Genomic DNA, 15,192 nt, shown 5'->3' with positions numbered 1-15,192 from the left:
TGTTTGATACTTTCTTTTTGACGTTATCTGTGAAATTGTTTCGATTCTATTCATTATTATGGACGTTTCTTTCGTCTTTTTCGACTTTTGACATCAGCATCAAGTGAAAATGGTAATGAACTACCGTGTTGGTTCATTTTCATATTTGTTCCTACAATATTCCGTGAATTTTGATGACATCGATGGAAATATGATTTTCAATTTTGAGTTATTACTCGAATTCCCGTAAAATTTCACTGAGATACTTTGTCCAATTGTTTGATACTTTCTTTTTGACGTTATCTGTGAAATTGTTTCGATTCTATTCATTATTATGGACGTTTCTTTCGTCTTTTTCGACTTTTGACATCAGCATCAAGTGAAAATGGTAATGAACTACCGTGTTGGTTCATTTTCATCTTTTTTCCTACAATATTTCGTGAATTTTGATGACATCGATGGGAATATGATTTTCAATTTTGTGTTATTACTCGAATTCTTGTAACATTTCACAGAGATTCTTTGTTCAATTGTTTGATACTTTCTTTTTGACGTTATCTGTGAAATTGTTTCGACGTTTTAGCTACATATGTGATAATAGAATTTTACCTAATAAGAAACTACTTGTTGCATAAAATGTGTTGAATCGTTATCTGGGAAGATAACGTTTCTTTAGGTATGAATATTTCTAAATTTCATAGCTTCTCCAACTTATAAATTCGCATCTACTCCACTACATTCTTCGATACATCAGTCCACTAATTGCTTAGTTTCTTTAATATGACACTAATATAGGTCTGTGTTTTTGTTTTAAGATCTATTACAGATCAATTGCAAAGACATCGAGGGAAGATGTCACAACCGCCAAGGGACATATAATTCTTAGTCTATTAGATTTAAGCTTCGTCGTGAGTTTTAAAATTAACGTCGAAGATTTCTTTATTATACGTGTCTCCGCGTCCTACCAAGCAATTATTCAATAAGTAGCTTTTCTCTCGCTCGTTCCCTCGTTCCTAGCTTCGATCGCCACTGTTTCATCGATTGAAACATGTGATCGGCCGTGTATCTGGTCCGAAAGATCGAATCGCCTTCCCTTGATAGCTCGATCGAGGGAAAATGGTACTCTGCTGGAAGGTGTGGAGTTTCCGTATTCTGCGGAAACGCATACGTTCCAGCGGAAGTCGACACTGTTTCAGGTACTCTCTCTATGTCAGACAACTTAAGTCGAGTCCTTCGGGCTCCCGGCGGGTTGCATTGGAGAAATGGAGACCTTCGATTCGGAGTCGCAGATAACGTCCGTTATATTATAGAGATCTAGTTTAGCAAGGGCAGTAGGTTCGATCCTCGGATTCGCTGCACGGTTCAGCGTCGCGTGTCCCTCAAATTAGCTTCGTCCCTCTTTTTAACCAAATAATTGCTTGGTACAACTAAATCAGAACATCCAAGGGGAACTTTGTTTCCTTCTATCGTCCGAATTTTAGCTTTAACTTGACTAAACTTGAGCTTCGACGTTAATCTTAAGTCTCTATTGTATACGTCTCCCAATATTGCCAAGTAATTATTTAACAAATTGCTTCTCTCGACTCGTTCTCTCGTTTTTCGCTTCGATCACCGCTGTTTCATCGATTGAAACATGTGGTCGGCCGTCCAATTTGTCCGAAAGATCTAATTGTCTGCCCATGATAGATCGATTTCTAGAAATAGAAATCTATCTACCAAGGGCAGTCTCGATTCGATCCGAAGATCTGCTGTACGGTTCAGCATCGCGTCGCGTATCCCACAATATAGCTTCACCCCTTTTTAAACGAAATAATTACTTGGAAGGTAAAAGGGAGATCGATGGAACATTGATTCCATCTATCTTCCTTCGGGTCTCCACTCGCAGCAACCTCCACGTGGTGAGACCTGGTAATCGGTGTTACCCATGATAAAAAATCTTTTCTATCGTGGGTAACACCGAGCTAATGGCTGCGAATTTAGAATTGTTACTTGATATAATAAACGAATTTAGATTTATAATTAGGCAGGTGTTTGGTTAGGCACTATGTTAGGCAGGTTATTTTTGTTTGAAGACAAATTCTTTTGAAAACTCTTTCAACTCTCTCCGTTGGTTGTGCATCTTTCATTGCTAGCACTTTTGTTTGTTTCTTCTTCGACCAACGATCGTTAATCACAGAAGGTTTTTATTAATGGAGGGTGGTTGGGAATCAGTGAGGGTGGGTCTCCATTCGCAGCAACCTCCACGTGGTGAGACCTGGGTAATATTATTTAGCATTTAATTAATAATCGTATCAATCTTAGCTGGGTAATGCAATTATTAATTAAAAACTAAATAATATTAGCAAATTGGCTGCCATCCGCCTTGCATAGGTCATCATTAGACTGCGGATCTTTATGCAAATTCACATTTTTATTAATAAAATTAATGAAACGGAAGCTTCGCAGAGGGCTGTCACAACCCCTAAATATAATAATTCGTATCTTACTTTAAGTATTTCTTATATTTTTGCATATTAAATGCATTCTGTAGTTTTTTGAGGATTAAAATTTCCCATAAATGCATAAACATCCGCAGTCTAGTCAACATAAATATAGAGCTTCTTCACTAGGTTAGATTTGATTCTCATTGATTCATCAAAGATTCTAGAGTATTGTCACAGGCGAGGTATACGAGTACACCTTTCACCCAACGTATTTTTTCGGCCCATTTTTATGGGGTCTCGAAACCCCATTACCATTTTCGTGTCATTCACAACGTTACCGACAGATTCAGAAATGAATTTTAATCTCTTCCATAGTCAACTCACATGCATTTACGTAATACTACAACTGTTTGCCTATCAATACTAATTCAGTGAATAGTTTCTCAACTGACCGCCATCCATTTGAAGAGGACGCTAAAATCACCTCTGAATTTTTAGATCGGTATGGCAGTCAGATTGGGCCACAAAATTCCATAAGGTGAAAGGTCTACTCGTATAATTAATTCGTCGTGCTATTAATATCAAATAATGTATTAATCAAGAAAAGTATATGGGACAAGAACATCCTAGTTAGACTCTTAACCCCTACTTATGTTATTAATAAGCTGGTCAGGGAGAAGATGTATACTGAAAAAGGCAAGAAAGGATTAATAACTAAAGAAAAAATCATCTAAAAGGCACAACATACTAATACAATCGATAAAACAGAACAAATGAAAATAAGCAAGTTCCTATCTGCAGATAAGGTAGGTCTCGTCTTTATAACTAGCCTAGGGGAAAGGGAGGAGGTCGATAAGGTAGGAACCGACAAATATATAGGCTCTAAAGTCACTGGTAAAATAGGGAATATGTACATTGTATCTGCATGTGAGACACCTAAGACGAGTATCATTTGTGAATGCCCAGAATTAAGGAAAGAAATGATAACTGAAGCCCCAAACTTAACTCTGACAAACTGTAGGCCGCTCTCTTTTAGGAAACAAAGTTAAACTACCCTAGGGATTTTTTGAATTAATAATAAACCGATCCTACGCCTATGAAAGACATTTCGCGAGCTGTTCGAGCCAGCAGTTCGCGATCCTTATCGATTTGGTGTAAACCCCACGCCTCGTATCACAGAAAATCTTCATCAAGCAACGCGCCACGGTAGCGATCAAGATAGAGAATGAGAAATCGAGCGAGACTCTGCATACTAAAGGCGCATTGTTAAGAAGCTGAGTTGGTATCAAGTATTTCTTGGCGCTTTCGTTTAGTTGTTCCCCGTTGACGAATGTTCTTTCATCGATTAAAGATTCTATATATAAACCAAGTCCCTAGCGAGCCGATTTCCAGAAAGTCCAACCCTCCAACGTTAACCGGAACCAAATTTCCTAAGTTGGCGGAACGTTGGGTCATCCTTGAAAGTTTCCACGGTTTTTAGTACACTTAACTTTAGTTCCAGATATTTAAAGTATTTAACATGGTTGGACATATTTCATGTAATGTTTGTCGTGACCTATTTTATTTAAAATTACCACTAATTGATTTTCTTTTCCTCGGAATATTTCGCAGATCAAATGCAAAGATGGAAAGGAACGACTATCCTTTTAAATACTTGCTTGTTGGACCGAATTTGGGCGAATAAAATAAATGTTTTGCACACGTGACGTGTGTGTAATAGAAATTTTATTTATTAAAAATGATCGAACCATGAACTGATAAATATGATGAACGTAAAATGTCGGTCGAGTTAAGGTTACAACGTACGTAGCGACGAGACTATTTGAAGTCCACACCGGAAATAATGCGTCGGAACCGTGGCATCATCCCCGATTGGCAATTTATCGACAAGATATCAATTCAACGGTGGATAAATCGTCGCTAAGAAGAGCGAAGTAAATCACTGGAAGTTTTAGAAGCCTGCCAGACGGACATTATTGCCGTCGAAATTATGGCACCGTTCCAGATTTCACGACAGGGTCCTAAACAATTTACACGATCACAACAATCTGAATACGTAGCACTCGACGAATTGGCAAGGTGGCTCGGTTTCTATCATTCATAATTCCGTGATATATTCTATCTTGATTCTGAATGGTGCCCAAACAAAAGTCTAAATAAAGGGTTTAATAAGATTAGATAGCCAGGTGCCAACGAGATAATACTCCGATACATAAAAATCGAGCAAACACGGTTCCAAACATTTAATGTTAATTTATTGAAGTGGCCAGCATACTCAAAATTCGATAAAAAATCTGTGGGACATTGTGACGATTTTCAAGCACTTTTCAAAGAAGCCATAATTTAATCGTGTAATGAAATAAAATTTGAAATTAAATTAAATGGTTTTATATTCATCAAAACATTACTAGATAATAGAGAAAATATATTTGTAATTAAATACTGTGGTTGGAAATATTTAAATTCGAATAAATTTTCTATTGCAAATTAATTTAAAATAAGTTATTCTCAACACACAGGACTTAATATTTTAATCGTATAGTTAAATTATTATTAAATGATTTTATATTCGTAAAAAGAATTGCTAAATAATAGAGAAAATTTATTTGTAATTAAATACTGTAGTTTCGAATAAATTTTCTATTGTAAATTGACTTAAAGAGATCTCCAGACGCCTTTTTGAATTAATAGAGAAAAAAGTAGTTATACTCTCCCGCATATAGTTTCGTAAAACAATAAATAAACAAAATTTATTTGAAAAAATCATAATAATAAATGGAAAATCAACCATAAGATATACCCCTCTAATTAATTAAGACATATAAACGTCAAAGTAAATATAAAAATGACTATAGTGAAATCTTTTTTTTGCGCCATATTATGCACCGTAAGAACCTACATTAAATTCGTGCAATAATTAAATTATATTATGAGCGTAAAATTAATTCCGTCTCTTTACTAGCCGTATTTATTTCGCCACGTTTGTATTTTTGTTATCGTTTTCAACAACGAAAGAACGCAGTTTTAATGGACTGTCCGTTGACGGATACTCTCCGTACTACAAATCAGTTTTCGTGCGTCATCGTGTGTGCCGGAAATCATAACGTAATCAATTGTCTCTGGCCAAGTCAGAACTGAATACACTACTTCTTAAAAACGCTACCGATCTATACAACATCCGGCAAAGATACACAGAAAACTTCGCGAAATGTTTATTATTGTTACAGATAACTGGGAACGAAACCGTGCGCGAATCCAATCGAACTAAATCATACGTTCGGCGTGATAACGCAATCCAGGAAAGGAGGAAGTTGATCAGTTAAGCATCCGCGTTATATCAAAAGAGAAAACAATTGCACGAAGTGTCACTATGGATTTTATTAAATTAAATTCCAGGATACGAAACTTATTATAAAATCGAAACATACAGGAGAGACATTGGTTAATGCTGTAACAAAAGTGAAAGCAGGAAAGCCTGTTTCTGCTATCGGTAAAAATATAACATTCTCAGAACAATCTTATCGAATAAGAAGGACGGTACTTATTCAGCGACGTTATCACAAAGAAATTTCTTGGTACGTTGCACTATGGATTGCATTGTCCCAAAAGAATACGTTAAGCGTGTGTTTAATTTAACATGTTAACATCTTAACGAATCGTAGAAAGACACTTTTTAAAATTATAATATAAAATTAAAAATAACGTAATTAACGGTTAACAATTGTTTCCACAGTTACGTGCATTTAGTCAACATTGATACGTGGTAGAAACAATGTTAATCGACTCTGGAAAGAGCAAAAAATTATTTTCAAATATTTTACATTATCCTCTATGATAAAGAAACGGACTAGAAAAATGAAAATGGCGAAAGAACACGGTAGCTCGATTTGACGAGAGTGTTGCAAATTGAAGTTGAACTTCGCGCCATTGACACGAGCACCGAGTGGATGAGCTTTTCGCTTCAAAAGAAGCCAGAATCTCAAAGAAAAAGCATGCTAATGATGTAACGGACGAGCCAACAGATTTGAAAATAGTATTTCCCTGGGTGGCTTTTTTAATCCGTGCAAGGACAATAATTTATATCTAAAGGCAACTTGTATTTTATGCACGAGGTAAAATAAACTTAGCCAAGAAAGTACCCAAGTACCTTCCTGGTAGTATTGATTTCGACGGAGAGACTGGTTGAAGAATATGTCAGTATGCAACATTCAGAATGGGTATGCGTATTTACGACCGTAAATAGGTTTCGGTCCTAACTCTGTACCATCTTCAGCGATGACCCAAATAACTGTAAAGAAATAAGTTTCTGGTTTAAGAATTCGAAAACTAAAGAGTAGGGGCTCGTTTGCATTATACTTGCTTCTCGTTTGTTCCAAGCGACAGTACGCAATTGTTCTCGTATTAAACGCGCCATCCTTTAGATACGTTACGATATCTATTTAGGATTAATGATATCTCAGGTAAACACGCGATTAATTACTTGTATGTAGACCAAGACGTTTCCGGATTAACCAACGATTCATTCTGCACCGTATCGTGCGAGCTTATAGCGACCTAAGTGGCTGAACATTCTGATCAGCTTGTTTCTCGTCATTCTTAACTAACAAAAAGTAAACATACTGAATTTAAATATGTTTTAACAATGAAAATGAATTATTTGTGAAAATATATATGTACATGTATAGTGAAAAGAAACACGAGATCGAAGTCTTGCAGTTATAAATGCACGGTTAATTTTCAGTTCCCAGAAAGGCACAAAGCGAGCTACTTTGGCTTTGTATCACACGTAGAAAGGAAACGTAGAAAAGAACAACGAACGAAGGATAAATAAGAATAACACAACGTAAAATTTATTTCATTTTTTATTCTTTGTTAATGGAACATTTACTAATATATTCGTGAGATTTTTCTGATTAAAATAAGACCAAACACGATATAATTTGGATCGTACTTGCGTATTTAATCGTATTTGACACGATTTTATGTTTTATTAGAAGTAGGTTGAAAACAAATTATATCGTGTTTGGTCTTATTTTAATCGGAAAACTCTCGCAAATAAATTGGTAAAAGTTTCACCTTTCGGGCCCAGATCAGGTTACACTACTCGACGTTAAGGTTCGTGTGTGTCAAGGGGAGCCCCCTCTCAGTAGCGGGGATGACTACCTTTCACTTATCCAATCGAACACGACTCGCAGTTAGCGAAGCATCGCTGTATATACAAGATTGTATTGACAGCGAAATTATTCATTCCAGAGAATAATAGAGTAATAAAATAATTGATCTATATTTTATTATCTTTAAATATTAATTCATTTAATTCATCGTTTTCTCGAGTGATTTATAATTTCTGTTATTGATCTGCTCATTAAATTTGTACGATCCTGTGCGTATAAGACTGCATATATGTTACATGTTTACCTAATAAACAACCTTGTAACACAAGGGATAAAGCAGTCTTCCTCCGCTGTATCGCCTTCCCATTGAAGAAAAAGGTCAAGGTAGTAAGTATAAATAATTATAAAAATAATTACACGCTGCCTTATTTAACGGAACACGTGCAGCAGGCGTTAGGTAAAGGGTAGCACAGCTTATAGCAATGAAATTAAATTATTTATGTTACCACGGTACCCGACGAAGACCTTGAAACTTCAATTTCACATTAATTGAAATGTTCAGTAATTTATATTTAGTCCCACGCGTTTCGAAAAATAAAAATAATCTTTCTTCTTTATTACTTTTTTAATGTCTTGTTCGGGTAATTAGTTTTCAATCGTTGTTCATTGCAATCTTATGTGTATAGAAAAGGATTCCAAATAACACATTTTCATAACAAAATTCTTTGCATATTACGTACAGTTTTAATTTATTGAAAAATTTGGGAAGAACGTATCCTGATATTAATAAGTGTAAACTTTTATGGTCAACGTCGTATTTGCGCGCAGATCTTTCTCCAGTTTATTCTGATTTCTCGTCGAGAAAAAGATACATACGATAGGTGATACATTCATCGGTAAAATGTGCAGCGCGTTTCATATAATTTTTCGATTCTATTGTGCGATTACGAATATGTCCCGAGGTCGCGGAATCGTTTCAAAAGATGCATATTAAGGACGAATTGAATAGATACGTAAGTACGTAGCATTCGTGTGAAACCACTTCGCTTTCCTCAAACACAGACCTCACCTAATATTATCCGTTCTTAATTAGAGAGTTAGATATATCTATTCGCCTCGCAATTCTTCAGTTAATAAGAACAAATAGGACCCCTCCTCCTTTTCCGACAGGGCGTGATCTCTGACATTTTCTTTGTGTGCTTTATCTTCGCCGGACGAGATACGAAAATCAACCTCAGATTTTAGAATCCCTATTATTCGACTCGAATTTCGCCAAGATTTTCGGAAATTCAAATAATTTCTAAGTTTCACTGTTACAATTATTCAAATGGTTAAGAAAATAATTATATACCATCTTGTGTTACTATAGCATTATGATATTACTGATAGAATTGAAAATAATAATTAATCTAATACAATGTGAATCATTTTAAATTCAAACAGTAAGTTGATAAATTATATGTTGTGTATTTTTAAATATTCTAACATTATTAAAATTACAGTATTCGTTGCATTGAAGCCATCACCATCTGGTTTCGAAGAATGTTAAGAAACAAGAAGAATAACAAGATAACGAGTCATATTGTAATGTAGCAAACTTTTTAAAGCATATTAATCTACTAGATTGTATTTATATAAATGTAAATAGTAACTGAAGTTGTAAATGACGTTCCAAGTTGAAGCAACCTTAATAAAAATCAAATAAAAAAAAGAAAATTGTATTAGAAAAATATCTCTGGTATCTGGCGCCAAAAAATATATATTTTAAGGATTGCAACTCATGTGCCCCCTCACTTAAAATGAGGCACACAAAAAAATACGAAAAGTTTCAGTGTAAGTGCCTCAAAGCTAGAGAAAATGAAAAATAACACTCAAAGACACCTTATATGGGACTGGCATAATCAATTAATCCGCGTAACTATTTTTCATTAACTATTTAAAAGCAAAATGCCCTGTATGGACGAAAACTTGAAAATGGAGAAGATTTGTTACCGATCAGTTGCAGATTATAATTTTAAGCACGCTCAATTCTGCAAGGAAAACTATAGAAATGATACAAAAAGATTCTTTTCCATTTTACTGACAAATATCTTGGGATCCTGCTGATGTAGAATAATGGCAGTTGCTCGAACGAGGCGAGTCGAGCTGCCTTTTCGCGCCTAATCTGTCGCTTGATCGTCGTCCCGTTGACGTCATTGGTCGGCCATATTGGTAATCACCACGAGCGTCCGCGAATGCTCAGACTTTTCAACAATGTACCGTCAAACAGACCGTGTGTACGTGAGAAACTATTACGCGCGAGTCGAAATCATTGACCTGTCCCGACTGAACACGTTTTTCAACCTGCCAGCTTATTATTCTTATTACGTATCAACGGCTCTGTACTACTGGAGCCTTATCCGGCGAGGAGGCCAAGAATTAGACTTGAACTGGTTCTTCACCGAGCCCTCAAACAAACCGCAGAATTAAGGGGTAAAACCACTCTAGGATTTTCAAAAAATCGATTTTTTTTTTTTTGGCTTAAACGATACTTTAGGGGCATAGAAACAGTATGCCATTTGATTTATAGTGGAAAACAAATTTCAAAAGGTTCAATTATCGATTTTGCCGCAGCGTCTCAGAGCGCGCGTTGAGCACTCACAGGGCGCGCTGTGATTCATCGCTTTTGTACTTCTTTTACCTTTTGAAATAATAAGTTTAAAGCCATCTTAGATTCACAGGCCTATGGAAAGTTTACAATTAATAAGAAAGAATGCATTGATCATGTGCAAAAGCGAATGGGTACTCGCCTTCGCAATTTAAAAAAAAAGACAAAAGGCCTTGGAGGAAAAGGCAAGCTAACAGGCAAATTAATTGACGAGTTGTCAATTTATTATGGTCTAGCAATACGTCGAAATCATCATTCCGTTGAAAAAATGCGTAATGAAATCTACGCGACGCTAGACCACAAATTGTCGACTGACGATGAACCGAAACACGACAAATGCCCGCGCGGAGAAAACTCATGGTGTTCATGGCAGAAGGCACAGGCTACTGGATCAGACCATACGCATAAACCACCTCTATCTCAAGAAGTTTACGAAGCGATTTCTCCAATTTATGGCGAATTAAGCGGTGACAAACTGCTTTGTCGTTGTATCGGCGGCTTTACGCAAAATAGCAACGAGAGCTTCAACGCCACAGTCTGGTCAATGGCTCCGAAATCGACTTCCAGCGGCAAACACGTTCTTGACACGGCAGTTTATATTAGTGTAGGCATATATAATGACGGCCTATCAGCTATCATGAGGCTTATGAAGAATTTGGATATGACAATTGGGCCGAACTGTTATAACTTCTGCGTGGAAACCGACATGCGCCGCATCGACTTTTCCGAGAGATCGCTTAGCGATGCCGCAAAAAAGGCCCGAACATCCATAAAAGAATCTAGGAAGGCAGAGGAGGAGGCGAACATCGACCTGGATGGCCAAATGTATGGTGCAGGCATTGCAGATTAGAGGTAAACGAAAATTTCAAGGATTAAAGTCTTCATAAAACTTTAAACGCGTTTTTCTCGCAACCACTTTTTTCAAATTGGGAGGACAGATTTCTCGGTGACTATTGCATGGATCGATTTGAAATTTTTACAGTAGCTTCACAACAATATTCTCTTTGGAAGTACGTAGCCGTTTTTTGATTGAATGTAAACTTTTTTTTTTATAAGCAATTCAATGCTCATTTTTAGGGCAAAAAACCGATTCATTTCTTAAAAAGTGCACTACTTCCACAAAAATCGATTAAAAGAAAAACCCCTACGTACTTCCAAAGCCAATTGTATATAGATTATAAATTTTTTTGGTTTTTTGTTCCAGGACTCATACATGGCGAGAAATTCGTCCTCCCATGGCGGTGTTTTTAAAAAAGCTGTTTTCGATGACGGGCTCTGTCGCCGCCATTTTGTATGAAAATGAAAGTAAAAAAATTGTTTTTCGTACTTCAATATGTGTTAAATAAACCCTCTGAAAAGAAATTCTATTCCGTTTGTCACACTCCCAAAATAAATTGTCAAATTTAGGTCTTTTTTTCTGCCTCTAGAGTGGTTTTACCCCTTAATCCACTCATTATTTTGGCACCGCTTCAATAAATTGTCCGCGCTCGAATCTCCAAGCCTAATCAACAGGCTTAATTGCTGCTTTTCATGCAAAGTATTTTTGCGTTTACATTCACTCGAGAGCAGCCTTTTCTCTTTTCCCGCGAATTCGGACGGTGCCAGGTTTATGCAGTTGCTCGATACGACGATAATGACTTTGTATAGTTAATTACACCAATGCTCTGTTATAAATCTGGTCAATTTGTTCAGAGCTTAACGGAGACTACGACGACAGATAAGGTTTCCTCTCTATTTCGAAACGAGGTCTGACAAAGAGACATAGTTAATAAAAATGATGAAGAAATAAACAATCCACGAGGTTTTAAATTATTCTTGAAACTTTAGACTTTAAAAACGCTTAAAATTTATTTCATGAAACAGTCGAAGTTGTATTTTTTGAATTGATGTACAGTAATGCTTGGATAACTGTAAGTCATTTTCGATTGGATAAGTGAAGGGTATCCCCACTACTGAGAGGGGACTTGACACACTAAAGAAGCTCTACGTAGAGCAGCGTAACCTAATCTGGGCTCGAATATCGGCGAGAAAATCTATAGTACTTACTATAATGCAAAAATGAAACTTTTTTATTTTTGTTTCTTTTTTAAATGAAACTTTTGCCAATGTACTTGTGAAAGTTTTTCGATCAAAATAAGACCAAACACGATATAGTTAGTTTTAACCTACTATTAACAGAATGATTGTCACACATTAAATATGCAAATATGAAAAACACTTCTGACACACTAAAAAAACTCAACGTAGAGCAGTGTAACCTAATTTGAGCTCGAATATCGGCATAGTACATACTATAATGCAAAAATGAAACTTTTTTATTTTTGTTTCTTTTTTAAATGAAACTTTTGCCAATGTACTTTTGAAAATTTCCCGATTAAAATAAGACCAAACACGATATAGTTAGTTTTAACCTACTATTAACAGAGTGATTGTCACTCGTTAAATACGTAAATATAAAAAACCTAACAAATAATCAGAAAACCCTGACAAATATATTAGTAAATGTTCCATTAACAAAAAATACAAAATAAATAAATTTCTCGTATTATTTTTATTTATCTTTTCTGCATTCGGTAAGATACAAAGCATTAGGCCTGTGCCTTTCTGAGAACCGACAATTAACCATGTTTTTATAAATACGAGACCTCTGTATTTTTCACATGAAATCCGTTTCTTTTCCGTTTGACGATTCGCGCGAATACACATGGATTTTTATTGCAAATGGGCTTAAAGAAAATTGATAGATGGGGACGCAGGTGCCTTGCTCTCTGCGTGAGCGCACACGCAACGTGTTTCACGGGAATCTCTCCGAACAGGAGTATAATTACGAGGAAACTATGTCTCGTGATAATGTCGACAAAGAGGATTCGAGCAACAAAGAGACGAATCAGGTCGCTCGGATTCGTTAACTCTTGGCGAAAATGATTTTAACTGAAAACGGGATGCACCTCAGATACGGTAATCGTCGACTAAACTCGAAACAAGTGACGTTTCCAGTTCGTTCGAACCGTTTTTTTGTTATTTTTGGAAAATATTTCGTATATAATTCGACGCGCGAACGGTGAAATTGAAAGGAAAAATACGACCGCCTCGAATCGAGGCGCAATGCGGAAAAACCAACATGACGGAACTAAAACCGTTGTTCGGGTAGTTTTATTTCCGAGGATCCGTACAAAATAATCGCATAAATATTGAGGAACCACGAACGCCCCGGTTTGGCACTCGTCTGCACGGATCCGTTATATCATAACAATGTTTTCAGTTATTAATTTCGTTTCTACGTTTTTACGATAGAAGTACGAAAGGTCGAAGGAAAACAATTTTTTAAATTATGAAAAATGTTTTTTTCCGTATAACATTTTCCTCCCTTAACGTTTCTCCGTGTAAAAAGGTCATCAAAAACAACGGAGATATTCAAGGTGCTCGAGAACTGGATTCTTCGTACCGAGAGTAATTTGAATAATCGATGTTATCACTTAGGGTAACGTCTTTCAATAAATTTGCATATGTTCCAGTCTTTTAATCCATTCTTTAATCCACCGTGAGTGGAGCGAAAGGAATAGTATTATAAAATGTTTGATTTCGATCCATTAACCCATTTATGCATTGTTCTATATGTGTACAGGGTGTTCAGACAACCCTGGGAAAAATTTTAATGGGAAATTCTAGAAGCCAAAATAAGACGAAAATCAAGAATATTAATTTCTTGATGGAGGCTTCGTTAAAAAGTTATTAACGCTTAAAGTTCCGCCCGTTCCGAATTTTTGTCTAGAAAGTGGGTAGGATTTTGGGGGTAGGTCTAATGACCAAAAATGATTGTAATTAACCCTCGCAACCGAAAATAATTTTTCTAGAACGATTTGGAATTTTTTAATTTTGTCGAAAAATTTCATACCTCGAATTTTTTTCTCGAAAATGGGTAGGATCTCGAGGGTAGGTCTAATGACCAAAAATGATTGTAATTAACCCTCGCAACCGAAAATAATTTTTCTAGAACGATTTGGAATTTTTTAATTTTGTCGAAAAATTTCATACCTCGAATTTTTTTCTCGAAAATGGGTAGGATCTCGAGGGTAGGTCTAATGACCAAAAATGATTGTAATTAACCCTCGCAAACGAAAATAATTTTTCTAGAACGATTTGGAATTTTTTAATTTTGTCGAAAAATTTCATACCTCGAATTTTTTTCTCGAAAATGGGTAGGATCTCGAGGGTAGGTCTAATGACCAAAAATGATTGTAATTAACCCTCGCAACCGAAAATAATTTTTCTAGAACGATTTGATATTTTTTTTTTGTCGTCGAAAAATTTAAGTCAATTTTTCTTAAAAATAAGTTTTTCATTTTAAGTCATTTTACTTGTCGCTCGACAAAAAAGTTGTTTAACACTTTTTTGTAGGCACCCAAGAGTTCTACTTCTGAAAAAAGTTTGACTGAAATATATTCATTGTTGTAGGAGTTATGGCTGTTTGAAAATTGGACCAGTTATATGGGTTTTTTCTTATTTTCCGGGATTAAAGATCAACTTTTCGGATGTTTTTAGAATTCCTACATATTCTTCATCAAAATACGCGTTGTTTGCTTTTTGAAAGATTAAAATCGTCCAATCCGTTCAGAAATTATGATGTTTTAAAGATTCACATGAAAATTCCTACAGATATTACTGGTCAGAAATTATATTTTCGGTAAGGAATTTTTTTCTCGAAACTGAGTAGGAATTCGGGGTACGTTTGTTCACCAAAAATGATTATAATTGAACCCCTCAACCGAAAATAATTTTTCCAGAACTATTTGAAATTTTTTAATTTCGTCGGAAAATTTCATAACCTTTTGAATTTTTCTCTCGAAAATGGGTAGGATATCAAGGGTATGTCTATTCACCAAAAATGATTATAATTGAACCCCTCAACCGAAAATAATTTTTCCAGAACTATTTGAAATTTTTTAATTTCGTCGAAAAATTTCATAACCTTTTGAATTTTTCTCTCGAAAGTGAGTAGGATTTCGGGGGTATGTCTATTCATAAAAAA

The 15,192-nt window shown here is 35.6% G+C and overlaps 2 protein-coding genes across 3 annotated transcripts in view; one reads left to right on the top strand and one right to left on the bottom strand.

Moving 5' to 3' along the window:
- LOC122400835 (neuronal calcium sensor 2) overlaps window positions 1–15,192 on the bottom strand; it is a 162,626-nt gene that overhangs the window by 136,284 nt on the left and 11,150 nt on the right. The window lies entirely within an intron of this gene.
- On the top strand, window positions 10,022–11,605 carry LOC122400833. The gene has a single exon (XM_043402508.1). It carries the CDS (start codon window positions 10,294–10,296, stop codon window positions 11,011–11,013), a length of 720 nt encoding a protein of 239 aa, XP_043258443.1. The 5' UTR covers window positions 10,022–10,293; the 3' UTR covers window positions 11,014–11,605.

The sequence above is a fragment of the Colletes gigas genome, unplaced genomic scaffold, assembly GCF_013123115.1.
Source record: "Colletes gigas isolate AHSC1104 unplaced genomic scaffold, ASM1312311v1 Colletes_gigas_Sc00020, whole genome shotgun sequence".
Taxonomy (NCBI): Eukaryota; Metazoa; Arthropoda; class Insecta; order Hymenoptera; family Colletidae; genus Colletes; species Colletes gigas.
Note: the sequence above shows the minus strand (reverse complement) of the source record. Positions and strands in the feature narration are given on the sequence as shown.

Coding starts and splice junctions, on each gene's coding strand:
- LOC122400833 (XM_043402508.1), top strand. CDS start 10,294: ATGGGTACTCGCCTTCGCAATTTAAAAAAAAAGACAAAAGGCCTTGGA.